The sequence below is a fragment of the Tubulanus polymorphus genome, chromosome 5 (assembly GCF_964204645.1).
Source record: "Tubulanus polymorphus chromosome 5, tnTubPoly1.2, whole genome shotgun sequence".
Lineage (NCBI taxonomy): Eukaryota > Metazoa > Nemertea > Palaeonemertea > Tubulaniformes > Tubulanidae > Tubulanus > Tubulanus polymorphus.
In genome coordinates this window covers 24,831,304-24,859,198 of record NC_134029.1, presented here as the reverse complement: position 1 = coordinate 24,859,198, position 27,895 = coordinate 24,831,304, and the positions used below count along the sequence as shown (strand labels likewise).

General features: G+C 42.8%; 1 protein-coding gene across 1 annotated transcript; it reads left to right on the top strand.

Annotated features, from left to right (window-relative positions):
- On the top strand, positions 1–27,280 carry LOC141906366 (neuroendocrine convertase 1-like). Its single transcript, XM_074795615.1, has 15 exons — positions 1–147; positions 5,417–5,560; positions 5,803–5,911; positions 6,992–7,029; positions 7,126–7,202; positions 11,416–11,504; positions 11,581–11,753; positions 11,890–12,102; positions 12,175–12,275; positions 21,262–21,489; positions 24,665–24,822; positions 25,026–25,159; positions 25,886–26,026; positions 26,182–26,269; positions 27,141–27,280. Exons 1-14 carry the CDS (start codon positions 1–3, stop codon positions 26,266–26,268), a joined length of 1,839 nt encoding a protein of 612 aa, XP_074651716.1. The 3' UTR covers position 26,269; positions 27,141–27,280.
- The last annotated feature ends 615 nt before the right edge of the window (positions 27,281–27,895 follow it).

The window sequence follows — 27,895 nt, the reverse complement described above, 5'->3', positions numbered from 1 at the left end:
ATGATCACTATTTTCTATAGATATGTTATACTGTATTTACAGATCGAACCACTAGATGATCACTATTTATTTATAAGATCTGATCACCCGAGTCGATCTAAAAGAAGTGCAGATCATCACACAAGAACTTTAGCCGCCGATGAACGGGTAAGTCTTCAATCTGAATATCTCGCTATATGAAATATGTTTACGGGATTCAAAGACGAATTCTGAATTCTACAGACTCCAGACAGGACTCAGTTCCACAGTTATCTGGTTTAAAATATCGACTGAAATTGATTCGTATAAAGTTAGAATTTCAAATCAATTTGATTATCAAATTATTCAATAACATATTTCGATATTTCGAATATTTCGATGATTTTAGAAACTGTGCATCGTGACGATCTGGAAGTCCGTTTGAAATTTCACTTTCCAATGACAACCATTCGAAGAGTTAATAGCCGCAGTTCAGTGAGAGAGAGTGAGAGAGAGTGTGAGAGAGTGTGTGCGTGTGGAGAGTCTGTATATCCTGTAAGACTCTGTAAGGAATACACAATTAGTAATTACAGCAGTTAGCAGTTTATTTGAAGTAATTGGAAGCAGTGACGACACTTAAAACAGAGTTACACTAGGAAATCATTGTTTACATAATGAACTTATCATCTTCTCGGTAGCGGAGGGAGTAGCGGCTGCTGCTGCTGCTGCTGCTGCTGCTACACATATACAGAACTAAAACAGTCGTTTAGTGAATTATTGTATAAAACAAACTTAATAGAAAGAGGAACTGATTTTCAGTGAACAAAAATTATTCAAAATCAAGAAAAATAAGTTTCTGACTCTGGTCAGACACTAAAACATCCGAGATCAGCTCAATTCATCTGAAATCATCTTCGATCTTGTATGTCGATTGTCTCAGTCAGTCGAAATGAAAATAAAATTTACACCTGTTCAGATTATAACCTAAAAAAACTTAAGTTATTTCAACCAAAAATTCTAAATAGTTCTGCAAATTCAAAAACCTGTTTCAGTATTTTCCGAAAGAAATCTAATTCCTACGTGATTTATAAACCTTGAGACGACGAAAAAATGAAGCGTCGAAACTATTTCTAATGAGCAAATTCTCAGCTGAATTTAACAAAAAAATCAGGAAAGATCGGTCTCATTTTACCGTACGGTGCTGCCGCTATGCTCATCGTTAGCGGATTGTTCATACACTAACACGAACCGACCCTGGCAATCTATGCGACTCAACTGCCAGGGTCGGCTCATGTTAGTGTATGAAATATCCGCTAACGATGAGCATAGCGGCAGCACCGTACGGTAAAATGGGGCGTTCAAGTTTTGTTCACATCAATCGCCTCACCAGCAGTAACCCCCCCCCCCACCACTCCCCTCTCCTCTCTCTCTCTCTCTGACTGTCTATCAATCATCCCTTACTGTTTGTCTCCGCCGTAGAAATAATTTACTCGCACACAAAATAATCCCTAAAACTGATTGTAATCATCACTGTGACGATGACCACGTGACTCTAAGTAATATCCGCTTTTTTCATAATTAAACGAGTTATCAGCGGGTAGTCACGTGTTTCCTGTCGAGGGGAATCATGGGAGATAACGCGAGTCATGATTACACCGGATGTGACCGAGCATCCCCCTCCCCTACCCTCCACCTCTCTCAGTTTATCCTGTTCGGGTTAAAACACGCGCGCTGATAATAGCTGAATAACAATCACTGCTAAATCTCTAACAGTTCGTTCTTTTAGTCTATCTTCAAAATCTGCTGCTTTTAGAACGAGCCGCGTAGTCACCGAGTGGGTGTCAATTACTACAGTATACCCTGACCTGTACAGTACCCTGGCTGACTGGGCTTGTAGTACCCTGGCTGACTAGGCCTGTAGTACCCTGGCTGACTAGGCCCGTAGTACCCTGGCTGACTAGGCCTCCGGGATGTTATGGGTTGGATCTCGCTACCAATAAGTAAATATATATGATACACAGCTGTGACAACAAACATTGACAGTTGAGTTTGGTATTGTTTAAACAGTAAGCTAGGTGCTGTATTCATGAGATGGGTTTATATGTATTCAGACGAATAGACTTGCAGTCACTACCTGGGCTGGGGGCTGCTGCTGCTGCTGCTACTACTGCCGCAGCTGCAGCTGCCCGTGGTGTATTTGATCTGATCGCTTCAAACAATCAAACCACCGTCGACATTAAACAATGAAACCCACATCGCCCCGGTAAACAATAAAACTCGGTTCTCCGATGTATCGAGTGACTACAGATTTAGTGTTAACCGCCGAACTAAACTCATTAAAGTGTTAACTTACTAACACTGCGTCTAGAGCCGTCTTTAGAGGTGTTTATTTATTCTGTGTTTATAAGTCTCATGTAAAATCGTGTAAACGACTCGCACTGATGCACGATTCCGCTTTAATTAAACGAATATTAAAGCTTTGAATTTAACTCCAAATTTCTGTCCTTATAACGTGAAATATCAAATTGATTTTGGCAGATCGTAATATCTTTACGCGTTAGTATATGGATGATAATAGAAATGTTATGATACGGAGGATGCTGGGAGGGTTATGGGGGCAGCCAGAAGTGGTTCCCGCACCGATGAATATTTAAAATGGTTTGCGCGTAATGACATCAATAAGACGACTGACAGTAAGTAGCGCTGCGCTGCTGACTTGTTTAAAGTCATCAGTCTATTTACATCAGGTGTCCACATTCTCTTCCTCATTCAGTCCTGAATAATAACCGAGTAAATACTCGATCTCAATGAGCAGCGAGCGGTAGTGACGTCATTAAATACTCTACCCTTTAGCTGTCGATGTTATAAACGCTTTCTTAAAGAGCCACGTTCATCTCCTTGCTATCCCTCTCTCCCTCTCTCCCTCTCTCCCTCTCACCCTCTCTCTCTCCCTCCCTCTCTCTCTCTCTCTCCCTCTCTCCCTCTCTCTCCCTCCCTCTCTCTCTCCCTCCCTCTCTCCCTCTCTCCCTCTCTCCCTCTCTCCCTCTCTCCCTCTCTCTCCCTCTCGCTCTCTCACTCTCTCTCCCTCTCGATCTCTCACTCTCTCTCCCTCTCGCTCCCTCACTCTCTACTAAACCTCAAGGATATATTTGTCAGGTTATATTAAATCTTTAGAAGCCGTTGTGTGATGTAAGAGTTATGAGGCTATTTACTCATAATTCGTCTCTCTCTCGGCTCACTCTATACATTCGCGCCACATCTGAGTTAATTGCTAGAATTTATGCTTTGAAAAATACGAATGAATCTTCTCGATTTTAAATGGATGATTTAATTGTTTTACTTCATCGTAGAAATGAAGAAAAGATTTCGTAGAATTTGGAATCTGGATTTCGCATCAGAATTGACCAAGGTGTAGATAGAGAGAGAGGGGGAGGGGGCGGGTGAGGTGGAGGAGGGAGGTGAGCAGAGATGGGGAAAGAGAGGGGAGAGGGAGGGATTGAGAAGTTTGTGCTTGATTGTCGACACCTCTTTCAGGTCCACAGATTAATTACAGTATGTAACTAACTCACTCATCGCAGTGGTTCACAGCTAGGTGAGGGATACACGAGCAGCTGTGGTGAGTGAGTAAGGGCAGGCTGTGGTGAGTGAGGGTAATTAGTTGTTATGATGGTGTATAGGAGGGTTTGATGTTTTATAGTTGTTGGCGACAATCAGTGAAGGAATTTCAGGAATTCTCATTTTACAATTCCGCAGTTTACAACTTGCTACGTATATCCCTCTCTCTCTGTCTCCCTATCTCCCTCTCTCTCTCTCTCTCTCCCTCTCTCCCTCTCTCCCTCTCTCCCTCTCTCCCTCCCTCTCTCCCTCTCTCTCCCTCAGTCTATTCTTACTTTCCCTTATTTCTTTCTTTCGTCGAATAGGTTTTTACCGCTAATCCCCGATGAAATAAGTACTTATATTCCTACTGTACGGGTTGAGTTGAACTCGTAGTGAGTTAGCGATAACGGCATCAATTACGTCAATCGAGCCTGTAGGTGTTAATAGGTTTGATACCGATGTGTTAATAGCGGGTTGGAAGTGTTGATGAACAGAGACGGGGCTTCGACGAGTAATTGTTGACCGGTTTTTCCTGATGCAGAGTTTGATGAAACAGGTTTCAAATAACATTAGTCAGTATGTTGTTCATCGGGGCGCCTGGACTCGCGACGGCCTGCGACACGACACTCTTTATTCATTATTCATGGGACACTTTTATAAAGTGTGTAGAGACCACAGCAGCGCAACCCTCAACTCTAAACATATTGTACTGGAGAATCAGTCACGTATTAGATAACAGTATCAGTATTTGTGGGAAAAATATTCTCAAGCTATAATACTTTGCACAAAAACCCGAACTAATCAAGATAAATTTGAATCGATTTAGTGCGATGAATTTGTCTCTGTTTATGAGCGCTCATAGCTAGGAATATTGAACAACAGTTCTTAATTACAAAACAATCGAAATTCCCAACTAAAAAAGGCCTCTTTTAGGTAAAATGAGAATGTGAAAAACACTGAAATTAACGGTCGCCTGACCCAAAATAGCCCCACACCCTAACCCCAGCTCGTCCATAACCCTAACCCTAGCTCGTCCATAAACCTAACCCAAGCTCGTCCATAACCCTAACCCTAGATTCGAACCCGGAACTCCAGCGTGCCAGTCGAGCACGCTAACCACTAGACCACTGAGCTGTATTAGGTAATTAGGTTTGACCGGTCAGTCTAGTGATTGGTGACCAGTCAGGTGCAGCGACTATTCACTCTCAATCATTGAATCGTAAAACTCAATTCGATTGTTCTATAGAAAAATAGCGCGTTTTTGATATAGCTGAAATTCACTATGTGTATATGCTAAATACACTGTCACTTTCTGTTAATCGATACAAGATTGAATTTCAAATTCAAACCGTCACCTGCCGCAGTGAATAAATATTTTGAATATTCAAGTATTTTCGACTGATCGAATCTAATTTCATCCTCATCGTTAAAACTAAATGACTATCATTTTAAACCGCAGTTCCCAATGTGCCCACACTGGGGCGTGAATGGTGCCTGATCATTATTATTTATATAGTTAATATTGCCAGTGATTATTTTTGATTACGCGGTTTCTAAAACTTTCCAAACCGTTTAAACAATAAATATTTGTAACTAATTCTAGTTTCCTCCGATACTAAAGTTGAAATTAAATCAATAAATCTCCTCAATTTGATATGTATTTAATAACTATGTAAAGTTACAGTTTGCTTGAATATCTGAATCACGCATCGCTACACATGTATTGACCTCCTTAACACAAGTCAGGAGAATCAACCTTTATCTTATCTTATCTTATTTCTTGGCTGGCAATAATTGATTATCATCAAACCACGTGACTGCGCACCTGTTAATCGATATGTTAATTTATGTTTTTTTACAGGTGAAATGGGTTGAGCAGCAATACGCTGTGAAACGGGTAAAACGTGACGGGATTTTCGCTGATGACGAGAGTTCAGAGTTAAGAGATGGGAATGAGGAATCGGAGAGGTTTAACGATCCACTCTGGCCCGTTGAATGGTATCTTGTAAGTTTTGCATCATCGACGTTTTTAGAATATCAAAATTACCTCAACTTATGATAGAATTATTGAATTCTTATTTTGATACCAATTTTCAGATTATCTGATTACCATTTCAATAATGTTCATTTTGATAAGCATTCCGATTTTATATCGATTTCGATAATGAATCAATTGTCATTGATGAAACACAACTGGATGTTTAAAGTGCGCGCGTTTGATGATTGTGGAAATGTTTTTTTTTATAGAGAGACACCCGGTCTAGATCCAGTTTACCTAAACTAGACCTACACGTAATACCAGTATGGAATCACAATATAACAGGTCGAGGTGTCGTGGTGACGATTCTAGATGACGGTAAGGAAACCAAAATTAAACCTGAATCCATCGCGTCCTCGTACGCACGGTGATGGTTCACTGAGAACCTTTCACAGCTCGGTGGATCAGAACACTGTTATACGCACGGTGATGGTTCACCGAGAACCTTTCACAGCTCGGTGGATCAGAACACTGTTATACGCACGGTGATGGTTCACCGAGAACCTTTCACAGCTCGGTGGATCAGAACACTGTTATACGCACGGTGATGGTTCACCGAGAACCTTTCACAGCTCGGTGGATCAGAACACTGTTATACGCACGGTGATGGTTCACCGAGAACCTTTCACAGCTCGGTGGATCAGAACACTGTTATACGCACGGTGATGGTTCACCGAGAACCTTTCACAGCTCGGTGGATCAGAACACTGTTATACGCACGGTGATGGTTCACTGAGAACCTTTCACAGCTCGGTGGATCAGAACACTGTTATACGCACGGTGATGGTTCACTGAGAACCTTTCACAGCTCGGTGGATCAGAACACTGTTATACGCACGGTGATGGTTCACCGAGAACCTTTCACAGCTCGGTGGATCAGAACACTGTTATACGCACGGTGATGGTTCACCGAGAACCTTTCACAGCTCGGTGGATCAGAACACTGTTATACGCACGGTGATGGTTCACTGAGAACCTTTCGCAGCTCGGTGGATCAGAACACTGTTATACGCACGGTGATGGTTCACCGAGAACCTTTCACAGCTCGGTGGATCAGAACACTGTTATACGCACGGTGATGGTTCACTGAGAACCTTTCGCATGCCGTTTCTTAACACAAATGTTACAGAAAATATCGTTTTTTTTTTATTTTCTTTCCATCATAAATATATCTATTGACGATCTATTATTCTACACAATCCCCCGAGATCCGAACGCAACCCGATACCCGATACCCGATATAATCTGACCTAATATTCCCATCCCCTCTACAGATATACAGGAAAACGGTTCGAACTCCCGAATAATAAGGAAAATCTCCCTAATGGAAATATTACAAAATAGATTTAACTTTTGTTTCCTCTAATAAATCATAGTCTTTTTGTCTACAATTTGCAGGACTGGAATGGAACCACACGGATATTTTTCCGAATTACGTAAGTTCTATCAAACACAGTTTCTAACAAATACAGTTCATTCTTAAAAAAATAAGAACTTGAAATTTTTTATTCATAAACTTCTTTATTTTTCAGTTTAAGAATGCAAGCACTGATTTGAACGGTAAAGACGACGATCCATTTCCAAGATATGATCCGACAAACGAGAATAAGTAAGTCAGCTTACAACATGAGACATACGACGTGAAACATAAGACGTGTAAAATAAGACGTGAGACATGAGACGTGATGCATGAGACGTGAGACGTTGAGACATGAGACATAAGTCGTGAGACATGAGACGTTGTGACATGAGTTGATATTCGAATGTTGAATTCAGTTTTGTTTGTTCTATGTTATATACTTGTAATTGTGCCGGGGTGGTTTCAATATGGGGGACACTTACACTATAATCTCTCACTGATTGGAGTCTTCCGTTTGGAGTCGTCCGTATGGAGTCTGTTTGGAGTCTGTGCCGGGGTGACGATACTGGTTCAACCTCTGTTTAACTAGTACTCCCACCTCTCTGGTTTAAGTGAACAGTGATAGACTGATTAATCCCCTGTAATTGAAGGAGACACCGCCATCAAGTGAAACAGATACCTGCACAATAAAAATTATCAGTGATAACTACCACCTGCATGAAAGCGACTAATCAGCATCGAGAACGCGTCAGCGGTTCAAAAACGGCGCGCATGAAATATTCAACATTTCGCTTGAAATCTCGTAACAAAACGGCGCGGCGTATCAGAGATAGATTATCAGATTATCGGATATAGATTAACGGGTTTTAATCCATTCCTATTCATATATCAATCTATCATAAGTGTATCTAATTCCAATGATGCCATGACTTTGGTTTAGGGCAGTTCGATATCTATTCAGCAAATAGCGCGAAAATGTGACATCAAAAAATGCGAATTGCGTCGAATTGCTATCGAAGTTACTTAAGTTGATCGAAGTTATACAGGTTGAGGTCTAGCCTCACCGACTATACCGCAAGTCTGGAGAAATAATCTAGAACTACAATGTTCTGTATTGCATTTGGTGCAAGAATTGAAACCTCACAAGATTTGACGCATGAATCAGCTAATGACAAGTGTCATTGTGCTTCGGCGTTTATCTTTTGATTCTGATTGCGTTTAGCCACAGGACGCTACAGGGATGGACCAGCATCAGACTAACTAACCTCATATCTCGATAAACACGAAAAAAGGCTGGGATGAATGTGAAGATACAAGATTCCTTGATTCTCTATTGGAGCCGAACATTTAAACCAGATTCCATAAAACCTAATATCAATGTAATACGAAATAACCCAGTAACTATATCAGTTACCAATTTGATGTCGGGTTTCTAGCCCAATCTATGTATATACCCGGCCCTTGTGTATCCAGTTGTAAGTAAATGTCATTTGTATTTTATAAGAAGTAGAGTTCAACAGTTCAACTCTTCATCTTAATCAAATCACACTTAACTCACAAACTGTCAAACATTTTCAATCAAGTACAATTGTAAATAAATGCAACTTTTAGTGTTAAAAAGTTCCACTTGAAATTACAACTGTATTTTAAATCAACAGCTGAAATTATGTTCTAATTCACAGATTTATCAACTAACTATTCTAACCTAACCTATATTCGGCCTACCTATTCGGGCTCGGGTTTAGGGGTTAGGGAGGGGGATACTGAAATAGAGACATGTTATACAGGTCAAACCGGAATTCTTCAGTCACTCTGTCATCATCATTCAACTTCAGGTTCAATCTTCTGTGACTAGGGGGTCTTGTTCTTCACACTGAAATACAACATACAGGTCGCACCTGAATCGGGCCACTCTGTTGTGTGCTGGGGGTGAAGACACGTACTCTGTGGCCTTGTTTTCTGGGGTCTTGTCACAACGATGACCCTGAAATCTTTGATTTATTTTCAAAGCATAATTTACATCATAGACGAATTTCTATAAAATATTAGAAATCGGAAATGTCTGAAATATATAAATAGAGAAACCTGAAATAGAGAAACCCTGAAAACAGATGCATGAAATACAGGGTATTAATCTTCCAGCTTGCTGTCTGTAGTTGGCAGAGACTCCCCGAGACCCTGAGCCGGGACCCTCAGGCGGTTCCCAATCCTCTAATAAGCTATAATATATTCTGTAGTTCATTTTGTAACCTACCTCCAATAAACTCTAAACCTATAAAACATAATTTCAGCCATTAATAATTATTTAACTCACAGAACTGCAACTTTTCCTCGATTTCCGACGTGATTTCAGAGATTTTAAAGTCATTTTGAAGAGTCAATTGAGTCCCGCGAGAGTCAGTTGAGTCCTGAGAGAGTCAATTTGGTCCTGAGAGAGTCAATTTAGTCCCGATAGAGTCATTGTAATTCCGAGTGTTCCGAGTCTGTTCGTTGATAAAAGTTCCAAAAACCGCAATTTTTTACTCCGTCAATAAACGAAAAATCCTCGTTAAAACTTTCCAAAAACATGAAATGTTAGATCCACAATAGAACTGGGTCCTTTCCGAGTTAATTCTGATAACGGATGACGCGAGATGGCGCTCGATGACGCCCGATAACGCCCAGCTGAATCCTCGTAATTCTCCTATTGCGACATCTTCACTGCACCCAGTCAGCCTCGCTTTCAAATCGATGGAAAATTACCAGACGATTGGCTGCGTCCAAAAAATTGATTTTCTAGGGGGCGTTGGGTAACTGATATATCCCACAGAAATTCGGGCCCAGGGCGGTCGATTCAGTTTGGATAGGTTATCGGGCAATTTTGTTTGATGGTTTAGGGGCGAGGGTACCAAAAAACATTATCGGTAAGATCAAGGGGGGTCAAAATAGCCCCCGACCCCCAACACCTACGCCACCTATGTTACGAATAAATTCGTCTTCTATAGAAACGTGTCGCGGCGGAGCTGCGTTATGTCTCACCGCACTGATCTTAAACCAAATCAGTTATTATTTTAATACATTTATTATTATTATTCGTTAGTCTAATTAATTAATTGGTTTATTTAATTGATTAATTAGTTTATTTAATTAATTAATTAGTTTAATTAACGTCGTTAAAGCAGTTTAAATAGGTAATAAGTGATTAAACTTTAACGTAGTAATTTTCTACAAATCATACTTATTAATCGACTTCAAAAACCGAATACCTGTTCCACTTCAAACACCCCCCCTTACACCGCCCCTCCCCCTTACACCGCCCCTCCCCTCTACACCGCCCCTCCCCCTACACCGCCCCTCCTCTCACATCGCCCCTCCCCCAGGCTCTAGGGCCCAGGGGCATGTTATATATGAATCCTACCCTACAGTGTGATATACAACAGGTACGTTGTTGTTTCCAATGAAATCTAACCTACGTCACCCCCCTACACCGCCCCTCCCCCTTAACACCGCCCCTCCCCCAGGCTCTAGGGCCCAGGGGCATGTTATATATGAATCCTACCCTACAGTGTGATATACAACAGGTACGTTGTTGTTTCCAATGAAATCTAACCTACGTCACCCCCCCTTACACCGCCCCTCCCCCTTACACCGCCCCTCCCCTCTACACCGCCCCTCCCCCTACACCGCCCCTCCCCTCACATCGCCCCTCCCCCAGGCTCTAGGGCCCAGGGGCATGTTATATATGAATCCTACCCTACAGTGTGATATACAACAGGTACGTTGTTGTTTCCAATGAAATCTAACCTACGTCACCCCCCCTACACCGCCCCTCCCCCTTAACACCGCCCCTCCCCCAGGCTCTAGGGCCCAGGGGCAAGTTATATATGAATCCTACCCTACAGTGTGATATACAACAGATACGTTGTTGTTTCCAATGAAATCTAACCTACGTCACCCCCCCCCCCCTACACCGCCCCTCCCCCTTAACACCGCCCCTCCCCCAGGCTCTAGGGCCCACGGGCATGTTATATATGAATCCTACCCTACAGTGTGATATACAACAGATACGTTGTTGTTTCCAATGAAATCTAACCTACGTCACCCCCCCCCTACACCCCCCCCCCCCTACACCGCCCCTCCCCCTTAACACCGCCCCTCCCCCAGGCTCTAGGGCCCAGGGGCAAGTTATATATGAATCCTACCCTACAGTGTGATATACAACAGATACGTTGTTGTTTCCAATGAAATCTAACCTACGTCACTCCGCCCCCACCCCCCTACACCGCCCCTCCCCCTACACCGCCCCTCCCCCAGGCTCTAGGGCCCACGGGCATGTTATATATGAATCATACCCCTACAGTGTGATGTAAAACAGATACGTTGTCGTTTCCACGTCCAGACTGACGCTCAATTTCATTTTTTGGGGATATGTAACACTTTTATTTAGACTTAAGATTGTAATGAATATAATTCACTATTGTAGACATGGTACGCGTTGTGCTGGGGAGGTAGCGATGGTTGAGAATAATCAAAAATGTGGAGTAGGAGTGGCTTACAATGTGAAAATCGGAGGTAACCCTCGCCCCTCGGATCAGTCACAACTAACTCACCTCGACATGTGTAACTAGTAAAATATTTTCTTCTTCAGGTGTTAGAATGCTAGACGGCAGAGTAACAGATAGTCTAGAAGCGAAAGCTATTGCGCATGCGTTAGATGTTGTAGATATATATAGTTCGAGTTGGGGACCGAATGACGACGGTAAAACAGTAGAAGGTCCGGGTAAACTGGCCAGACAAGCTTTTGATAAAGGCATCAAAGAGGTAAGTCTTCATACCTGGAAGGGTCATTATTTTTAACTAATCATAATTTTGCTGAATCATGAAAGTCTTTGACAATGAGAATATTATGAGTGTGTATTGTATTCACTGATGATAGAAATGATATTTTTACTTACAGGGTCGGAAAGGTAAAGGTGTTATTTATGTGTGGGCGTCTGGTAATGGCGGTGGATCGGGAGATAACTGCGACTGTGACGGTTATACGGCTAGTATTTATACCCTGTCTATCAGTAGCGCTTCTATGTCATTGAAATCACCGTGGTATGCTGAGAAATGCGCTTCAACCATGGCTACAACTTACTCTAGTGGCGCCTATACCGACATGAAAATTGTAAGTGATAGAAATTTTAAATGAAAATCGTATTTCACTTTTTTTCGTAAAATACAAATTGATTTTCTTTAGGCTAGCGTCGATCTGCATAACACATGTACAACACAGCATTCTGGAACATCCGCATCAGCGCCCCTAGCGGCTGGAATATTTGCCTTAGTTCTAGAAGCGAAGTAAGTATTGAGTTTTGGAAGAGTTCTATCACTAAGCGGGTGCATCGTATCCGGGGGCAGATATTGAAATCAAATATTCAATTCAAAGTGAAATTATTACAGAACTTCCACAACATCAAAGCTATCACTGAATGCACATAGTTAGTAACAGCAAGAGGTGGGAGGTGGGAGTAGGGAGGTGGGAGGAGGGAGGTTGGAGGTGGGAGGAGGGAGGTGGGAGTTGGGAGGGAGTGAAAGGGGTCTCTTCAACTCTTCAAGATCCATCAGTTATTCGCGTATACAATTATAGATATTCTATTGGGTGTCATATTTAAATATAGAGTGATTATGTCATTTCACGCATGTATTCAATTTTTTACAGAAATATGAACTTTTTCATATTTACTGAAACTGTTGAAAGAATAATCACGCGAATTTTCCACACACCCTCGGGTACAACATTTACTATTTATCTAAACGCCTGTAGATCATTATGCTGACATTTAACAGCGCTGGTTAAGGAATAATGACGTAAAACCCTTTAAAACCTACAGATTGTTTTAAAATGCGTCTCCTTCTGAAAACTTAAGGTGTATTTTAGTATTATTCAATATCATATCATCTTATTCTAGAAATTATATCTGATAATTCGGTGTCGTATTCGAGGTAAAAGTTTTCCTAAAAAGATAAGTTTTGAGATTTCGTTTAAAAGTATCGATAGATGATTGATTGCTGAGTACTGGACGGTAAATCAGCGCTGGGACAGTGAACTGATACACCGGTCACAATCCTCTCCTTAATCGTTGAATATAAAAACGTAAAGATCGGTCCCTGGCGAGAGAACGTGTCCGTGCACAAACCCAAATAATCAAATTAAAATGCCGAAATTCTGATTGAATATAATAATAATAATATAGATTTTATTTACCTTGATGATAGTAATAACTCCAGATAGTACACAGTCCAATTCCTAACTCCAAATTCCTATCGTACACTACTGATGGTAACCCGTCTTAACTCTGGTATTTCCACCCAAACCTCAAGTATCTATAACGAGCGTCCCTGGTAAGTCTGCTTTCTCAAGACTGCGGGCCTCTTTTATGGAAAAAAATCGGCATTCCTAGAATGCCGACTCTCCCGTTCGACTTTTGGCAAGGAGCAGCAACCTAGCTGTCATGACGGTTTTGGACATGTAGAATTAGCCTTAATGATTTGCTAATCTAAAATTATTTGAGAAACTGATTTGCCAAAGTAACTTTTCTTTCCAACCCTCCTGTCATAACGCGCTTTGATTTACTCACTCCCTACTCATCATCGTTGAGAGAGCAGCTATTCTCTACGAGTTACCAACAGACATGTACACCAACAGAAACCTTAGAGAGCTAGTATTGATATTTGCCACAATTAAACTTCCATAAAACTTAAGCGATTATAAAGGTCTTGTCCTTAATTAACATCCAGGATACTTAATTTAGATATATTTTCAAAACTTAGTTTTCACCTAGATTATGGAACAAACTCATCGTTTCTTTTTCCAATCAACAATAGTAAACTTTTGATTCAGAAATACAATGTAATTAATTATCAAATCTAAAATCATTCTATACTTATTATACCAATTTTCATTTATAATTTTACCAACTCTATAATACTACAGGATAAAGCAAAACAACCATGTCTTCCTATACTTCCGGTTCTTCCTTTTATAGAAAGTAGTCGGGAGTATCAAGAAGTAACAGCGAGATCCCTGCACAAACCACACTATCAAAGCACCTCATCGTTCCGACCCAACCAATTACAGTTCCGTCTATCCTTAAGTTTTTAAAAATAATTCTGAATGTTTGCCAGATATCGACGCACAAGAACCGAGGAAGAATTATTTTTACCCCTGGCTGATTTATTGTCAGCGCTGGTAGATCAAAGCATCAAACAACAACTTGCACACATCGTTTGCTGTCTGATACCCATAAAGAAACCACCAACGCAAACAAAACCATCATTACAAACATTTTTTAGTTACTACGGAATCTTGCTGCGGATCATCACTCCCTATCCAGTTTAAATTTCGTCCCGAAATTTTGAATTTAAACCAACTCGTGAATATCCCGCTGATACCTCTAGAACAAATCCTGAAAAAGAACATTAGTAAACAATTCATTATAACGAGTAACGAGTTTGACACTACAACGCATATTAAAGTTCATGATATAGTATATCATAAAACCGCATTTAAAGTTCCGGATACCCAATCGGAAAAAAGTTCATTCGAGACCGCTGTCCCCGCACACTAAACACTCGAAAGTTAAGCACAAAACAGTTCACAGTTTGAGTTTAGAATTTACCGCGAAGTGACGCAATAGCTACCAGACACAACAAGGTACGTCATGGACGGACGAATGACGTCATCCACCGCAGTTCCTCGAAGCGCGTACTGCTACGTTGATAGTACGGCAAAACGCATTCATGTTCAGCTGATACTTGCTCGCTATTCATAGACGCTATAGTACTACGGTTACTATATCGGAGTCTTTTCTCCACAGTTAATATAGAAACGGAAAAAGTAATGTATTCGCATCTTACGGCTTGAGCGAACAACATTCCATCGAATGTTAATGTAACTACACGGGAGCCATCTTGAACACACTCGGCTTTACTCCGCTAAGATGTCTACGGAAATTATCACTTCCCTTCATATTTCGTATCGCATTGGCCAGGTGTCTTTGTCCACCCTTCATCACTTAAGTTCGTGAGTATATAACAAGTCTTCGAGAGTGACAAACACCACTAACAATGGCCAGAATCGCATGACGAATCATCGAGCATGATTCCATCCCGTTAAAACCAACGCCCAAAGTTCGCTGTTGTATGTCGTATATTCGCTCCGTTTCTTCGTTATTTGACGAATCGGTGAATTAATATCACCCATCTCGGCCAGAGCATACCAGTTGCTGGTTTTTCATACCATCAATTGCGTCGAATAGAGTCTCAGGATACCTCCCAACAAGTCCCCATCTCCATATGGTCACTATCAGGGGGGTACCCGTCGACATCTATTGCGGCTGACAGAAGAAGGCATTCTTCCATCAAAGTGCTGTCATATCTCGACGGTCCCATCTTCACACATCCGATAAGGGTACAAATTTCGTCTGACGTCTGAGGGTCTTCCACATGTGTGATAGACACCTCCGGTGGCCGAGGAAGCTGTCCTGACTTCGCCTCTGTTTTGAGTGATCGGTCAAGTGACCACCCATCTGTCCACGAATCACTACGACACGTATCTTCAAAGAGGGTGACGTGTCGTGACGTAGGGTTCGTGACTCGAAGCCTATGCCTTGATGGCATGACGCTAACAACTGACCTTGCGCTCATGAGATCACGCATTCTCAAATCATGTGCAGGCTCAAAGGCTGCAATCGATGACTGAGACTTGTCAATTAACCACTTACGGTCTACGGTGACATCGCATGAAGGGGGAATAACAGTCATACGCGTGACTTTAACCGACGAAGATTTCCCCAAGATGACATCATTACTAAAGTAAATTATGTCGGCGCCTGGCAACAAGAGAGCCTTTTTAGCATAATCGATAACTGCCTGGTTTCGTTCCAGGAAATCAACTCCGAGAATGAAGTCCGAGGTGACTCCATCCACCACGTACATAGAATGTGACACGTCCAAATTTCCTAATACAAAATCTACGGAAATAACACCTTTTAAATAAAACTTAGTACCATCTACCCCACGGGCGGACTGAAATTGTCCCTCCTGCAAAGGGCCATTCGATATCTGAGGATGATTGATGAAGTAATTGTTTGACACAACAGAAATATCGGCACCCGTATCAATCAAAATGTTTAACGGTGTCCCTGAATGACTACCAGTCACTCGGTTGGCGGCAGTTGCCATGATTGACGGGGAATAAGCCTCCTGTCCAATAGTGTTGTTCTGACTGGAAAAGGACCCTATGTCGTTGGTTGACGTGTTACCTAAAGTCATCGTAACAGGTGGAAATTGTTCCTGACAGTGAACAGTTGGTTGACAATCGGAGTTCGAATCTCCTATCCCAACCTTTTCGTTGATTGGCATATTCGGTTTAGACGTGAGGACAACTTGACCTCTGTCCTGTTCATGGGACATTCCATCCCCAACTGGATGGTGAAAACTGCTGGCATTTGAGGTGACAGGAAAGTGCTGTCCTCTTTCAAACGAGTGACACAAATTCTCCGACATTGACTCCTGACTAGATATCTTTGACAAAATAGTTTCCATATTACTCTGATCATTAAGACATTCCGATCGTGAATTATTACTACTACTTGAATCTGATGACACAAGATCACATTGTATTGCTGATTCGGAGGTTGCTGGGTACCTATACTGATCAAAAGCGCCTTCGTGACAATCTAAATGAGACTTCCTATCTCTAAAAAGGTCATCTTCTGCCGAATCCGTCGGACCATTAACCCCTCTAGGGTGTGACCTATCAATACTAATATTGTCACCCGAGCACGCCATATCAGCACGTACCTCCTGCAATTTAACCGGATCGCTAAACGTAACCCTCCTGTGTCTTTTTATATGCTCGTAAGTAGCCGACAACTGGGAATTGTCCCTCCAGATGTCCTCAAAATTGGATCCCTGATCCATATAAAAATTTCCATCTAACGACAACTGAGAATTGTCCCTCCAGCTATCCCCAAAGTTACGATCTTGAATGTCATAAACGTCATCGGCACCCCATGAAGGAGTGTGATAATCAATAAACTTATCTAAATGTAAAGGTTCAGTGTCATCTAAGTAATCTGCATTACAGTTCCCCTCAGGTTCAAAATAATCGTCAACTGAATCAGCTAGCATGTCGCCCTGATCAAATGACATGTCAAATATATCATCCCTATCGTCCTCTAAATAATAATAATCATCATCATCATCATCATCATCAAAAATATAATCATCAATTACCGGACTGTCATCATCATAACTATGATAACCCGAATATGTGTCATCCCACCAATAATCACTCCTTATTAACGAGTCCGGCGAGGGCTCAGTTGACCATTCATTGCGCGACCCCACCCTTATCGGTCCATAGGATGAGGTCTCCGGTCGTTTCCCTGACCAAATGTTCGATTAACCCGTTGGGAATCATGCCCAAGATTCTGTGACCGAAAGTGACCCCTACTAGCATTTTGGGGACGGCGATTATCACGCTGAAATGCGTCCCGGTTTGGTGACCTTTGTTGGTCGTAACGCCACGTCGGGCAATTCCTGGCGTAATGACCAGGGGCGTGACATTGAAAGCACACCACCTGGCCATCCTGTGACCTTTGTAACGGGCGGCTTTCGCTATAAAATGTGGCTCTATCATTCTGCTGAGTACGGGTAGACTTCTGGATGTCCATAATTTGGCGGAACATGTCCCGTAATTCAGCCATAACGTCACCCATCGCTTTATTTGGTTCGGTCCCAATTTGCGATACCTTGGGAGACGACAGAGCTTTACGTTGTTCGATATGCTCCGCCATTCTGGCTGCCTCCCATGCATCCCTAAACGTCGTAGGACGCTGTGACAACAAATAGACAGAAATATCAGGGCGGGAGTTATTAATTAGTAACATCTTTTTCTGGTGGTCCGAAAATTTCAAACTCGAGGCCACACGATCAATCTCTTCCGCAAACCTATCGACCGGTTGTGTCTCCCCCTGTCGCATCGTCGTCAAAGCCGACTCCTTGACCAAAGCCCACGAGGTGGGGCTAAATTGCGCGCAAAACGCACGGACAATATTTTCCCAGGGAGTGACAACTTTGCCACCGGTCGCATCGGTTCCCTGATCAATTCGAAGATCATTAAATAAGATTAGGGCCGGGCCAGCCAAAAACCAATACAACTGTTTCTTTTTAGCGTCATCGTTCCAACCCCTTAGGTCGGCCAAACGGTCAAATCCTTTGAACCAATCAGTGACGCACTGGTCGTCTCGTCCCGTAAATTTAGGGAGCAAAGAGAAATTCATGAACGCCGTGGCTGTGTCCACCTGTTCGCGAAGGCCAGAGAGGGCCTGCAGAACAGTGTCGTTGCTTACAGCGGATCGTTCCCGTGAGCCACCCGCACCGTACGTCGTCTCCCCTCCAGTCGACATTGTATATCTTTAAACGAATACTAATCTAAAATAACATTTTTTTTTTTTTTAAATTGACAACCCAAAAGACAGATGTAGGTTCGATTCCCCATCCTGGCTGGACGGTTTTGGCAATTCACAAGGTGGAGGGTTCGAACCCCTCAATGGCTGTAGTGCAGCCCCATCGGTGTCGACCTGCATGGCGAGTGGGTTAGAATCCCACAGAGGTCCCCGACACTCCTCCGGTATTACACATGAGCGTGCAGTGGTGGGTTCGAATCCCACGACGGCTCTCGAAGTTCCTCCGGAATCTCAAATGGTCGTGCACTTCGCGGGTTCGGATCCCGCAATGTCTCAACAGGGACGACCGGAGTTGGCAGTGGGTTCGAATCCCACAATGGTTCCCGAAACTCGACCGGAATTTCAAACGGTTTGGTATTAGGTGGGTTCGACCCCCACAATTTCTTTTCGTATGTTGAGTTGGTTGTAGTGCGGCGCTTCTTAGAGAATGCGTTCCTCGCACCACAGTGAAAGCATACGAAGATATGTACCATTTGAACAAAACTAAACAATTAATGTAAAAAGTTTATCGTAAACCGAAGATTATTGATTTCCCGGGTTTCGGCACCAATGATACACCGATATCCCGGGTTTCGGCACCAATGATACACCGATATCCCGGGTTTCGGCACCAATGATACACCGATATCCCGGGTTTCGGCACCAATGATACACCGGTCACAATCCTCTCCTTAATCGTTGAATATAAAAACGTAAAGATCGGTCCCTGGCGAGAGAACGTGTCCGTGCACAAACCCAAATAATCAAATTAAAATGCCGAAATTCTGATTGAATATAATAATAATAATATAGATTTTATTTACCTTGATGATAGTAATAACTCCAGATAGTACACAGTCCAATTCCTAACTCCAAATTCCTATCGTACACTACTGATGGTAACCCGTCTTAACTCTGGTATTTCCACCCAAACCTCAAGTATCTATAACGAGCGTCCCTGGTAAGTCTGCTTTCTCAAGACTGCGGGCCTCTTTTATGGAAAAAAATCGGCATTCCTAGAATGCCGACTCTCCCGTTCGACTTTTGGCAAGGAGCAGCAACCTAGCTGTCATGACGGTTTTGGACATGTAGAATTAGCCTTAATGATTTGCTAATCTAAAATTATTTGAGAAACTGATTTGCCAAAGTAACTTTTCTTTCCAACCCTCCTGTCATAACGCGCTTTGATTTACTCACTCCCTACTCATCATCGTTGAGAGAGCAGCTATTCTCTACGAGTTACCAACAGACATGTACACCAACAGAAACCTTAGAGAGCTAGTATTGATATTTGCCACAATTAAACTTCCATAAAACTTAAGCGATTATAAAGGTCTTGTCCTTAATTAACATCCAGGATACTTAATTTAGATATATTTTCAAAACTTAGTTTTCACCTAGATTATGGAACAAACTCATCGTTTCTTTTTCCAATCAACAATAGTAAACTTTTGATTCAGAAATACAATGTAATTAATTATCAAATCTAAAATCATTCTATACTTATTATACCAATTTTCATTTATAATTTTACCAACTCTATAATACTACAGGATAAAGCAAAACAACCATGTCTTCCTATACTTCCGGTTCTTCCTTTTATAGAAAGTAGTCGGGAGTATCAAGAAGTAACAGCGAGATCCCTGCACAAACCACACTATCAAAGCACCTCATCGTTCCGACCCAACCAATTACAGTTCCGTCTATCCTTAAGTTTTTAAAAATAATTCTGAATGTTTGCCAGATATCGACGCACAAGAACCGAGGAAGAATTATTTTTACCCCTGGCTGATTTATTGTCAGCGCTGGTAGATCAAAGCATCAAACAACAACTTGCACACATCGTTTGCTGTCTGATACCCATAAAGAAACCACCAACGCAAACAAAACCATCATTACAAACATTTTTTAGTTACTACGGAATCTTGCTGCGGATCAGAACTCTTAAAAGCTCTACTGCCAAATGTCCTGGGTTTGGAGTTAGGTTTGGATGTATCCTCAGTCCAGTTTGTGTTTATATGTGGCCAGTGGGAACAGTGAGACTTTCTATGACTAATTACTAACGGATTCTGTGGCGATAAATCTGTGGCGTCGATCGTGTTGAATTAGCGGCGTGCTGGATGTCGATACCTGGTCGAGCTGCAGGCTTTTATAGACTGTTTAAATCTAACAGACATCCTCCTCGACTACTCGAGGCAGAACACACAGAATCTCTAAAACTATCATCCGCTGTTTGTTTTTACCCGCACCTGCCGTGGTTGAGTATAGACCTAAGGGTTGGTTATAACGAGATGTAGCCGTTTTATAAGCCTCATTAGATAAACTCGTGTTTATTAGTTTCTCAATCCCAGACGTTTCTTTCCTTCTGTCGAACAGGGTTTTTTCCTACATAATGTTTTATTAATGTTGTAACTGGGTGTATTATATTTGAATGTGTAATAACGCAATCGGATTCTATCCGTATACATTACCATCTGATCGTTCATTCATACACCAAAAAAAAACAACAACTTCATTTCAATAAAGATTCTGTAGGTGCAGTTCCGTGACGTAATCACCACCACCACCACCGCATCACACGGTTTCATCTTATCCTACTTCGGTTTGGTTTTTAGCGCCTCCTGACTCTCAACGGTTCTTTGTTTCGTGATAAACAGTTTCTTTGCCCCCTTTTTATGATACCCAGTGAAAAATCAGAATTTGTTTAATCAGGTTCGGTCAGACATCACGGGTTTACATCTTGTGGTTTTTGCAAAGACTAATTGAATCTTGTGTCGTTAATCGAATGACTGATGTCGTATATATTGATAGAAATACCGTGTTTTTTTCAGTCCCGATCTGACCTGGAGAGACCTACAACATTTAGTCGCTTGGACTTCAGAGTACGACCCGCTTAAAAATAATGACGACTGGCACAGAAATGGAGCTCAATTCTGGGTAAACCCTAGATTCGGGTTCGGTTTACTGAACGCGGCTGCGTTGGTGGATAACGCTAAAAACTGGACGAACGTTCAGAATAAATCCATTTGCGAGGTTTCTGATCGATCTGCCTTCCCAAAGTAAGTACAGTAAGTTACAGGGGTCTGGAGGGGAAATGGGTTTACGGGAGCCCGGAGGGGGTGCAGGAACCCGTAGGAGGGTACAGGAGCCCGGAGGGAGGGGCTAGCCCAGGATACCGAAGGAGGGGGTCACACCAGGAACCCGAAGAACGGCCTAGCTGGAAAAATGTTGTTTAGGATGAATGTCCAGATACAATGAATACATGTGACAAAGAATAGGTGGTGGGTATGGTGGAGTAGGTGGAGGGTATGGTGGAGTAGGTGGTGGGTATGGTGGAGTAGGTGGTGGGTATGGTGGAGTAGGTGGTGGGTATGGTGGAGTAGGTGGTGGGTATGGTGGAGTAGGTGGTGGGTATGGTGGAGTAGGTGGTGGGTATGGTGGAGTAGGTGGAGGGTATGGTGGAGTAGGTGGTGGGTATGGTGGAGTAGGTGGTGGGTATGGTGGAGTAGGTGGTGGGTATGGTGGAGTAGGTGGTGGGTATGGTGGAGTAGGTGGAGGGTATGGTGGAGTAGGTGGTGGGTATGGTGGAGTAGGTGGTGGGTATGGTGGAGTAGGTGGTGGGTATGGTGGAGTAGGTGGTGGGTATGGTGGAGTAGGTGGTGGGTATGGTGGAGTAGGTGGTGGGTATGGTGGAGTAGGTGGTGGGTATGGTGGAGTAGGTGGTGGGTATGGTGGAGTAGGTGGAGGGTATGGTGGAGTAGGTGGTGGGTATGGTGGAGTAGGTGGTGGGTATGGTGGAGTAGGTGGTGGGTATGGTGGAGTAGGTGGAGGGTATGGTGGAGTAGGTGGTGGGTATGGTGGAGTAGGTGGTGGGTATGGTGGAGTAGGTGGTGGGTATGGTGGAGTAGGTGGTGGGTATGGTGGAGTAGGTGGTGGGTATGGTGGAGTAGGTGGTGGGTATGGTGGAGTAGGTGGTGGGTATGATGGAGTAGGTGGTGGGTATGGTGGAGTAGGTGGTGGGTATGGTGGAGTAGGTGGTGGGTATGGTGGAGTAGGTGGAGGGTATGGTGGAGTAGGTGGTGGGTATGGTGGAGTAGGTGGTGGGTATGGTGGAGTAGGTGGTGGGTATGGTGGAGTAGGTGGTGGGTATGGTGGAGTAGGTGGTGGGTATGGTGGAGTAGGTGGAGGGTATGGTGGAGTAGGTGGTGGGTATGGTGGAGTAGGTGGTGGGTATGATGGAGTAGGTGGTGGGTATGGTGGAGTAGGTGGTGGGTATGGTGGAGTAGGTGGTGGGTATGGTGGAGTAGGTGGAGGGTATGGTGGAGTAGGTGGTGGGTATGGTGGAGTAGGTGGTGGGTATGGTGGAGTAGGTGGTGGGTATGGTGGAGTAGGTGGTGGGTATGGTGGAGTAGGTGGTGGGTATGGTGGAGTAGGTGGTGGGTATGGTGGAGTAGGTGGTGGGTATGGTGGAGTAGGTGGTGGGAATGGTGGAGTAGGTGGTGGGTATGGTGGAGTAGGTGGTGGGTATGGTGGAGTAGGTGGTGGGTATGGTGGAGTAGGTGGAGGGTATGGTGGAGTAGGTGGTGGGTATGGTGGAGTAGGTGGTGGGTATGGTGGAGTAGGTGGAGGGTATGGTGGAGTAGGTGGTGGGTATGGTGGAGTAGGTGGTGGGTATGGTGGAGTAGGTGGTGGGTATGGTGGAGTAGGTGGTGGGTATGATGGAGTAGGTGGTGGGTATGGTGGAGTAGGTGGTGGGTATGGTGGAGTAGGTGGTGGGTATGGTGGAGTAGGTGGAGGGTATGGTGGAGTAGGTGGTGGGTATGGTGGAGTAGGTGGTGGGTATGGTGGAGTAGGTGGTGGGTATGGTGGAGTAGGTGGTGGGTATGGTGGAGTAGGTGGTGGGTATGGTGGAGTAGGTGGTGGGTATGGTGGAGTAGGTGGTGGGTATGGTGGAGTAGGTGGTGGGTATGGTGGAGTAGGTGGTGGGTATGGTGGAGTAGGTGGTGGGTATGATGGAGTAGGTGGTGGGTATGGTGGAGTAGGTGGTGGGTATGGTGGAGTAGGTGGTGGGTATGGTGGAGTAGGTGGTGGGTATGATGGAGTAGGTGGTGGGTATGGTGGAGTAGGTGGTGGGTATGGTGGAGTAGGTGGAGGGTATGGTGGAGTAGGTGGTGGGTATGGTGGAGTAGGTGGTGGGTATGGTGGAGTAGGTGGTGGGTATGGTGGAGTAGGTGGTGGGTATGGTGGAGTAGGTGGTGGGTATGGTGGAGTAGGTGGTGGGTATGGTGGAGTAGGTGGTGGGTATGGTGGAGTAGGTGGTGGGTATGGTGGAGTAGGTGGTGGGTATGGTGGAGTAGGTGGAGGGTATGGTGGAGTAGGTGGTGGGTATGGTGGAGTAGGTGGTGGGTATGGTGGAGTAGGTGGTGGGTATGGTGGAGTAGGTGGTGGGTATGATGGAGTAGGTGGTGGGTATGATGGGTATGATCACTGATAACACGTCACACATTGAGATGACACTGCCAGTGGTGTTTATATGGGTATGATTGGTATGATCACTGATAACACGTCACACATTGAGATGACACTGCCAGTGGTGTTTATATGGGTATGATGGGTATGATCACTGATAACACGTCACACATTGAGATGACACTGCCAGTGGTGTTTATATGGGTATGATGGGTATGATCACTGATAACACGTCACACATTGAGATGACACTGCCAGTGGTGTTTATATGGGTATGATTGGTATGATCACTGATAACACGTCACACATTGAGATGACACTGCCAGTGGTGTTTATATGGGTATGATGGGTATGATCACTGATAACACGTCACACATTGAGATGACACTGCCAGTGGTGTTTATATGGGTATGATGGGTATGATCACTGATAACACGTCACACATTGAGATGACACTGCCAGTGGTGTTTATATGGGTATGATGGGTATGATCACTGATAACACGTCACACATTGAGATGACACATTGAGTTAAGACATTGACAGTGACATTAAATAACAGGGTCAATCTATATTCTAAGATAAACCTATTTTGACTCAAAAGGTTAAATCTAACTCACAATTGTGGAACCGGGTCCAGGAGTCAGATGAAATTCCATAAATATTTGAGCTGAGATCACAGTTCAGAATTACTGGTATTACATGTCACATTAACATTAAACTATTGAGGTTTTTCTAGTGTATTTTCTTTTCTTTTCTTCGTCAGAAAATTAAAGACTGGTAATGAAGTCGAAATCAAGTTACACGTATCCGGTTGTAAAGGTCAACCGAATGAGATCAACTTCCTCGAACACGTACAAGTACAAATCAATATGTCTTATACTAAACGAGGTGTTCTCGATATAGATATTCGATCACCTGCAGGTAAAGTTTATTTATGGATATTCCAAAGTTTTACAAACGTCGTCAGAAAAAAGATTTTAAAGTTATATATTATTTCGTCAATATTGTGAGGTTTTATAATGGCGCTTATATCGATCAGCTTTTTCCGACACTTTTGTATATTTTCTGTCAACAAATTGATTTACTTTTCTTCATGTCGGTTTTCAATGGATCCTATTTTACAGGAACGATTACGCGTCTTTTAACGCAACGCGGTCGTGATTTGTCATCAGATGGGTTTAAAAATTGGCCGTTTATGAGCGTTCATCAGTGGGGTGAGAAACCGGGTGGTACATGGATCGTTAGAATACGTGATCCGGTAAGTACTAGTACCACACAGCTACAGGACTCACATCAGTGGGGTGAGAAACCGGGTGGTACATGGATCGTTAGAATACGTGATCCGGTAAGTACTAGTACCACACAGCTACAGGACTCACATCAGTCGGGTGAGAAACCGGGTGGTACATGGATCGTTAGAATACGTGATCCGGTAAGTACTAGTACCACACAGCTACAAATCTCACATCAGTGGGGTGAGAAACCGGGTGGTACATGGATCGTTAGAATACGTGATCCGGTAAGTACTAGTACCACACAGCTACAGGACTCACATCCACGGGCGACGGTCAGCTCCGCTCCGGTCCACAGTTCTCGGGTTCACTTCAGCAGTTCTTAGAGTTGTCAATAACAAACTTACACGTCATATGGAACTGGGCCCTCTGACTATTGTAAAACAGTTGCAAATTTAATTCAGTGTTTATCAGATGTTCGGATCAAGTTTAACCTATCATAGAGTAACTGAACCATTGTGTATAGATTCTTATAGCTCGGTATCATTGTCTTACTTATATACGATAAGAGTAGACTGATCCACGATATACTGATATCCACTGATCCACGATATACTGATATCCACTGATCCACGATATACTGATATCCACTGATCCACGATAGATGTACGATATACGATGTACGATGTACGATATACGATATATAGATTATAGTATACTGATTCATTACGATATACGATATACGATTACAGAAAGATGGAGACGGTGATGGGAATTCTGGGAAAGTACTGGACGTATCATTAATTTTACACGGGTTGAAAGAAAGACCTCCGTATTATACCGGAGACGGAAGACAGTATGCCGAATACAATAAAGTGAAAAACGATCGTTCGGTAAGTTTTGCATTAAAAACAAAAAGAACAATTTCTAGGATTTGTAGCTGTAGTAATAGGTCGGTTTGACCGGTCGCGATAGTAGAATGAACGTCGATATATCAATTGGGGTTTCTCCGAATTACACTGTGTATTTCACTCCATATAATTTACAGCAAGCAGAGGCGACTCGATCTAAAGAGAAAATACAGGCTTTAACTAATGTTGCATATGATTATATTTCACATCAAGTTCATACATAAGGTATAGAAATATATATACCCCATATATATTCCAGAATATTCTCACTTCTTCGCTTCTAAACTCGGGTGTTTTTCTCTCTCTCAGCAGATCTGATATTTTAACGGTTTTGGGTTTGAATATTTTCGGTGGTGGATTTCTACGCCGCTTGCGGTTAATGCACGTGTAGTAACTAGATCCAGTTCTACTACTGCGTCAGTTGAATTGTGGTTCTATGGAACCAGAGAAAAACTAAGAATAAACCTGATCTATTTAACACAGATTGAACTGTAACACTGTGGAACTGGGTCCCTGGTATTGAAAGACCACAAATGGTGGAAGATATTACCATTGATGAAACACACTGTGTCCGTGTTGTAAACATAATATAAAATCCCACATCAAGAATAAAAAGTAAAGCGAGACAGATAATACTATATAGATGTGACTATAGTTTATTTGAAGTACGAGGTTTCGTTTCTAGTGTAAAGAAGCTTCATCAGGTGAATGAGTATAGGGTTATATCGTACTTCAAGTCACACTTAATAAAGCACCGTCCGCGTTTTACTTATTCTACACAAGTTTCCTCTTTTAAAGTATAAAACAAGTGCGAAATGTTTTCTTGAGCTGGTAGTTTATTTGACGTTTTGAATGTATATATCCGTATTCACACATACTGATGAAATAAACGTGAATTCTCTTGAAGACGACTCTCGTCGTATTGTGGGATTCGATATCATCAGGGGTCTTCAGTTTCAGAATTACTTCTGGTTATTATACTCTACATACCAGTGACCCCGACGCACCCCACCGACCCCCCCCCCCCCTCGCCCCCACCAAATGGAGTCAAATCTTATAATGAATCTAACGCCTGAATCTATTTAAAATATTCCAGAGCGATGAATTGATTTTAGACAACGACGAATCCGAATTCTCCTTCAACTTGTTACAAAACTTGTTCCAACCGAACGATTATACAGATTACTACGAGACCTACGATACAGACGACTCGAGTTCAAGGTCGGCGCCGTCGCCGTACTACGAAAATCAAGGTGACGACGATGACGACGACCGGAAAAAACAAGATGGCGGAGAATTCGAAAACGAGGTTCGCGATGAAAAAGAAGAAGAGGCGAAAGCGGAAGTTGAATTGATAGATTCGCTGGAGAATGAGATTCTGCATCGGAATCGAGGTGATTGGGATGAAATAGAGCAAGATTATATGGCGTCCAATTTTCCAAAATATACCGCCACCGGAAGTAGTAGTAGTAGACTGATCAGACGATTCATACCTAGACAACGATATAACGGACGTCCATTAACGAGGGATCGTATTGAAACTGTGGAAACTACACAGCAATAACGAGGGATCGTATTGAAACTGTGGAAACTACACAGCAATAACGAGGGATCGTATTGAAACTGTGGAAACTACACAGCAATTTGATTGATTTAAAAATTCCCCCGAAATCTACCTTCAATAACAACAAACACGTGTAAAGTGTAGTGAAATTATAATATACCAAATGTGTGATTTATCCCAGTTCAAATACTTGCCATATTCCAATGATCTTATCAAATAATTACATTACGAACCATTCCATCGCCGCGTATAAATATATATATATATATATGTATATGTGTATTCAT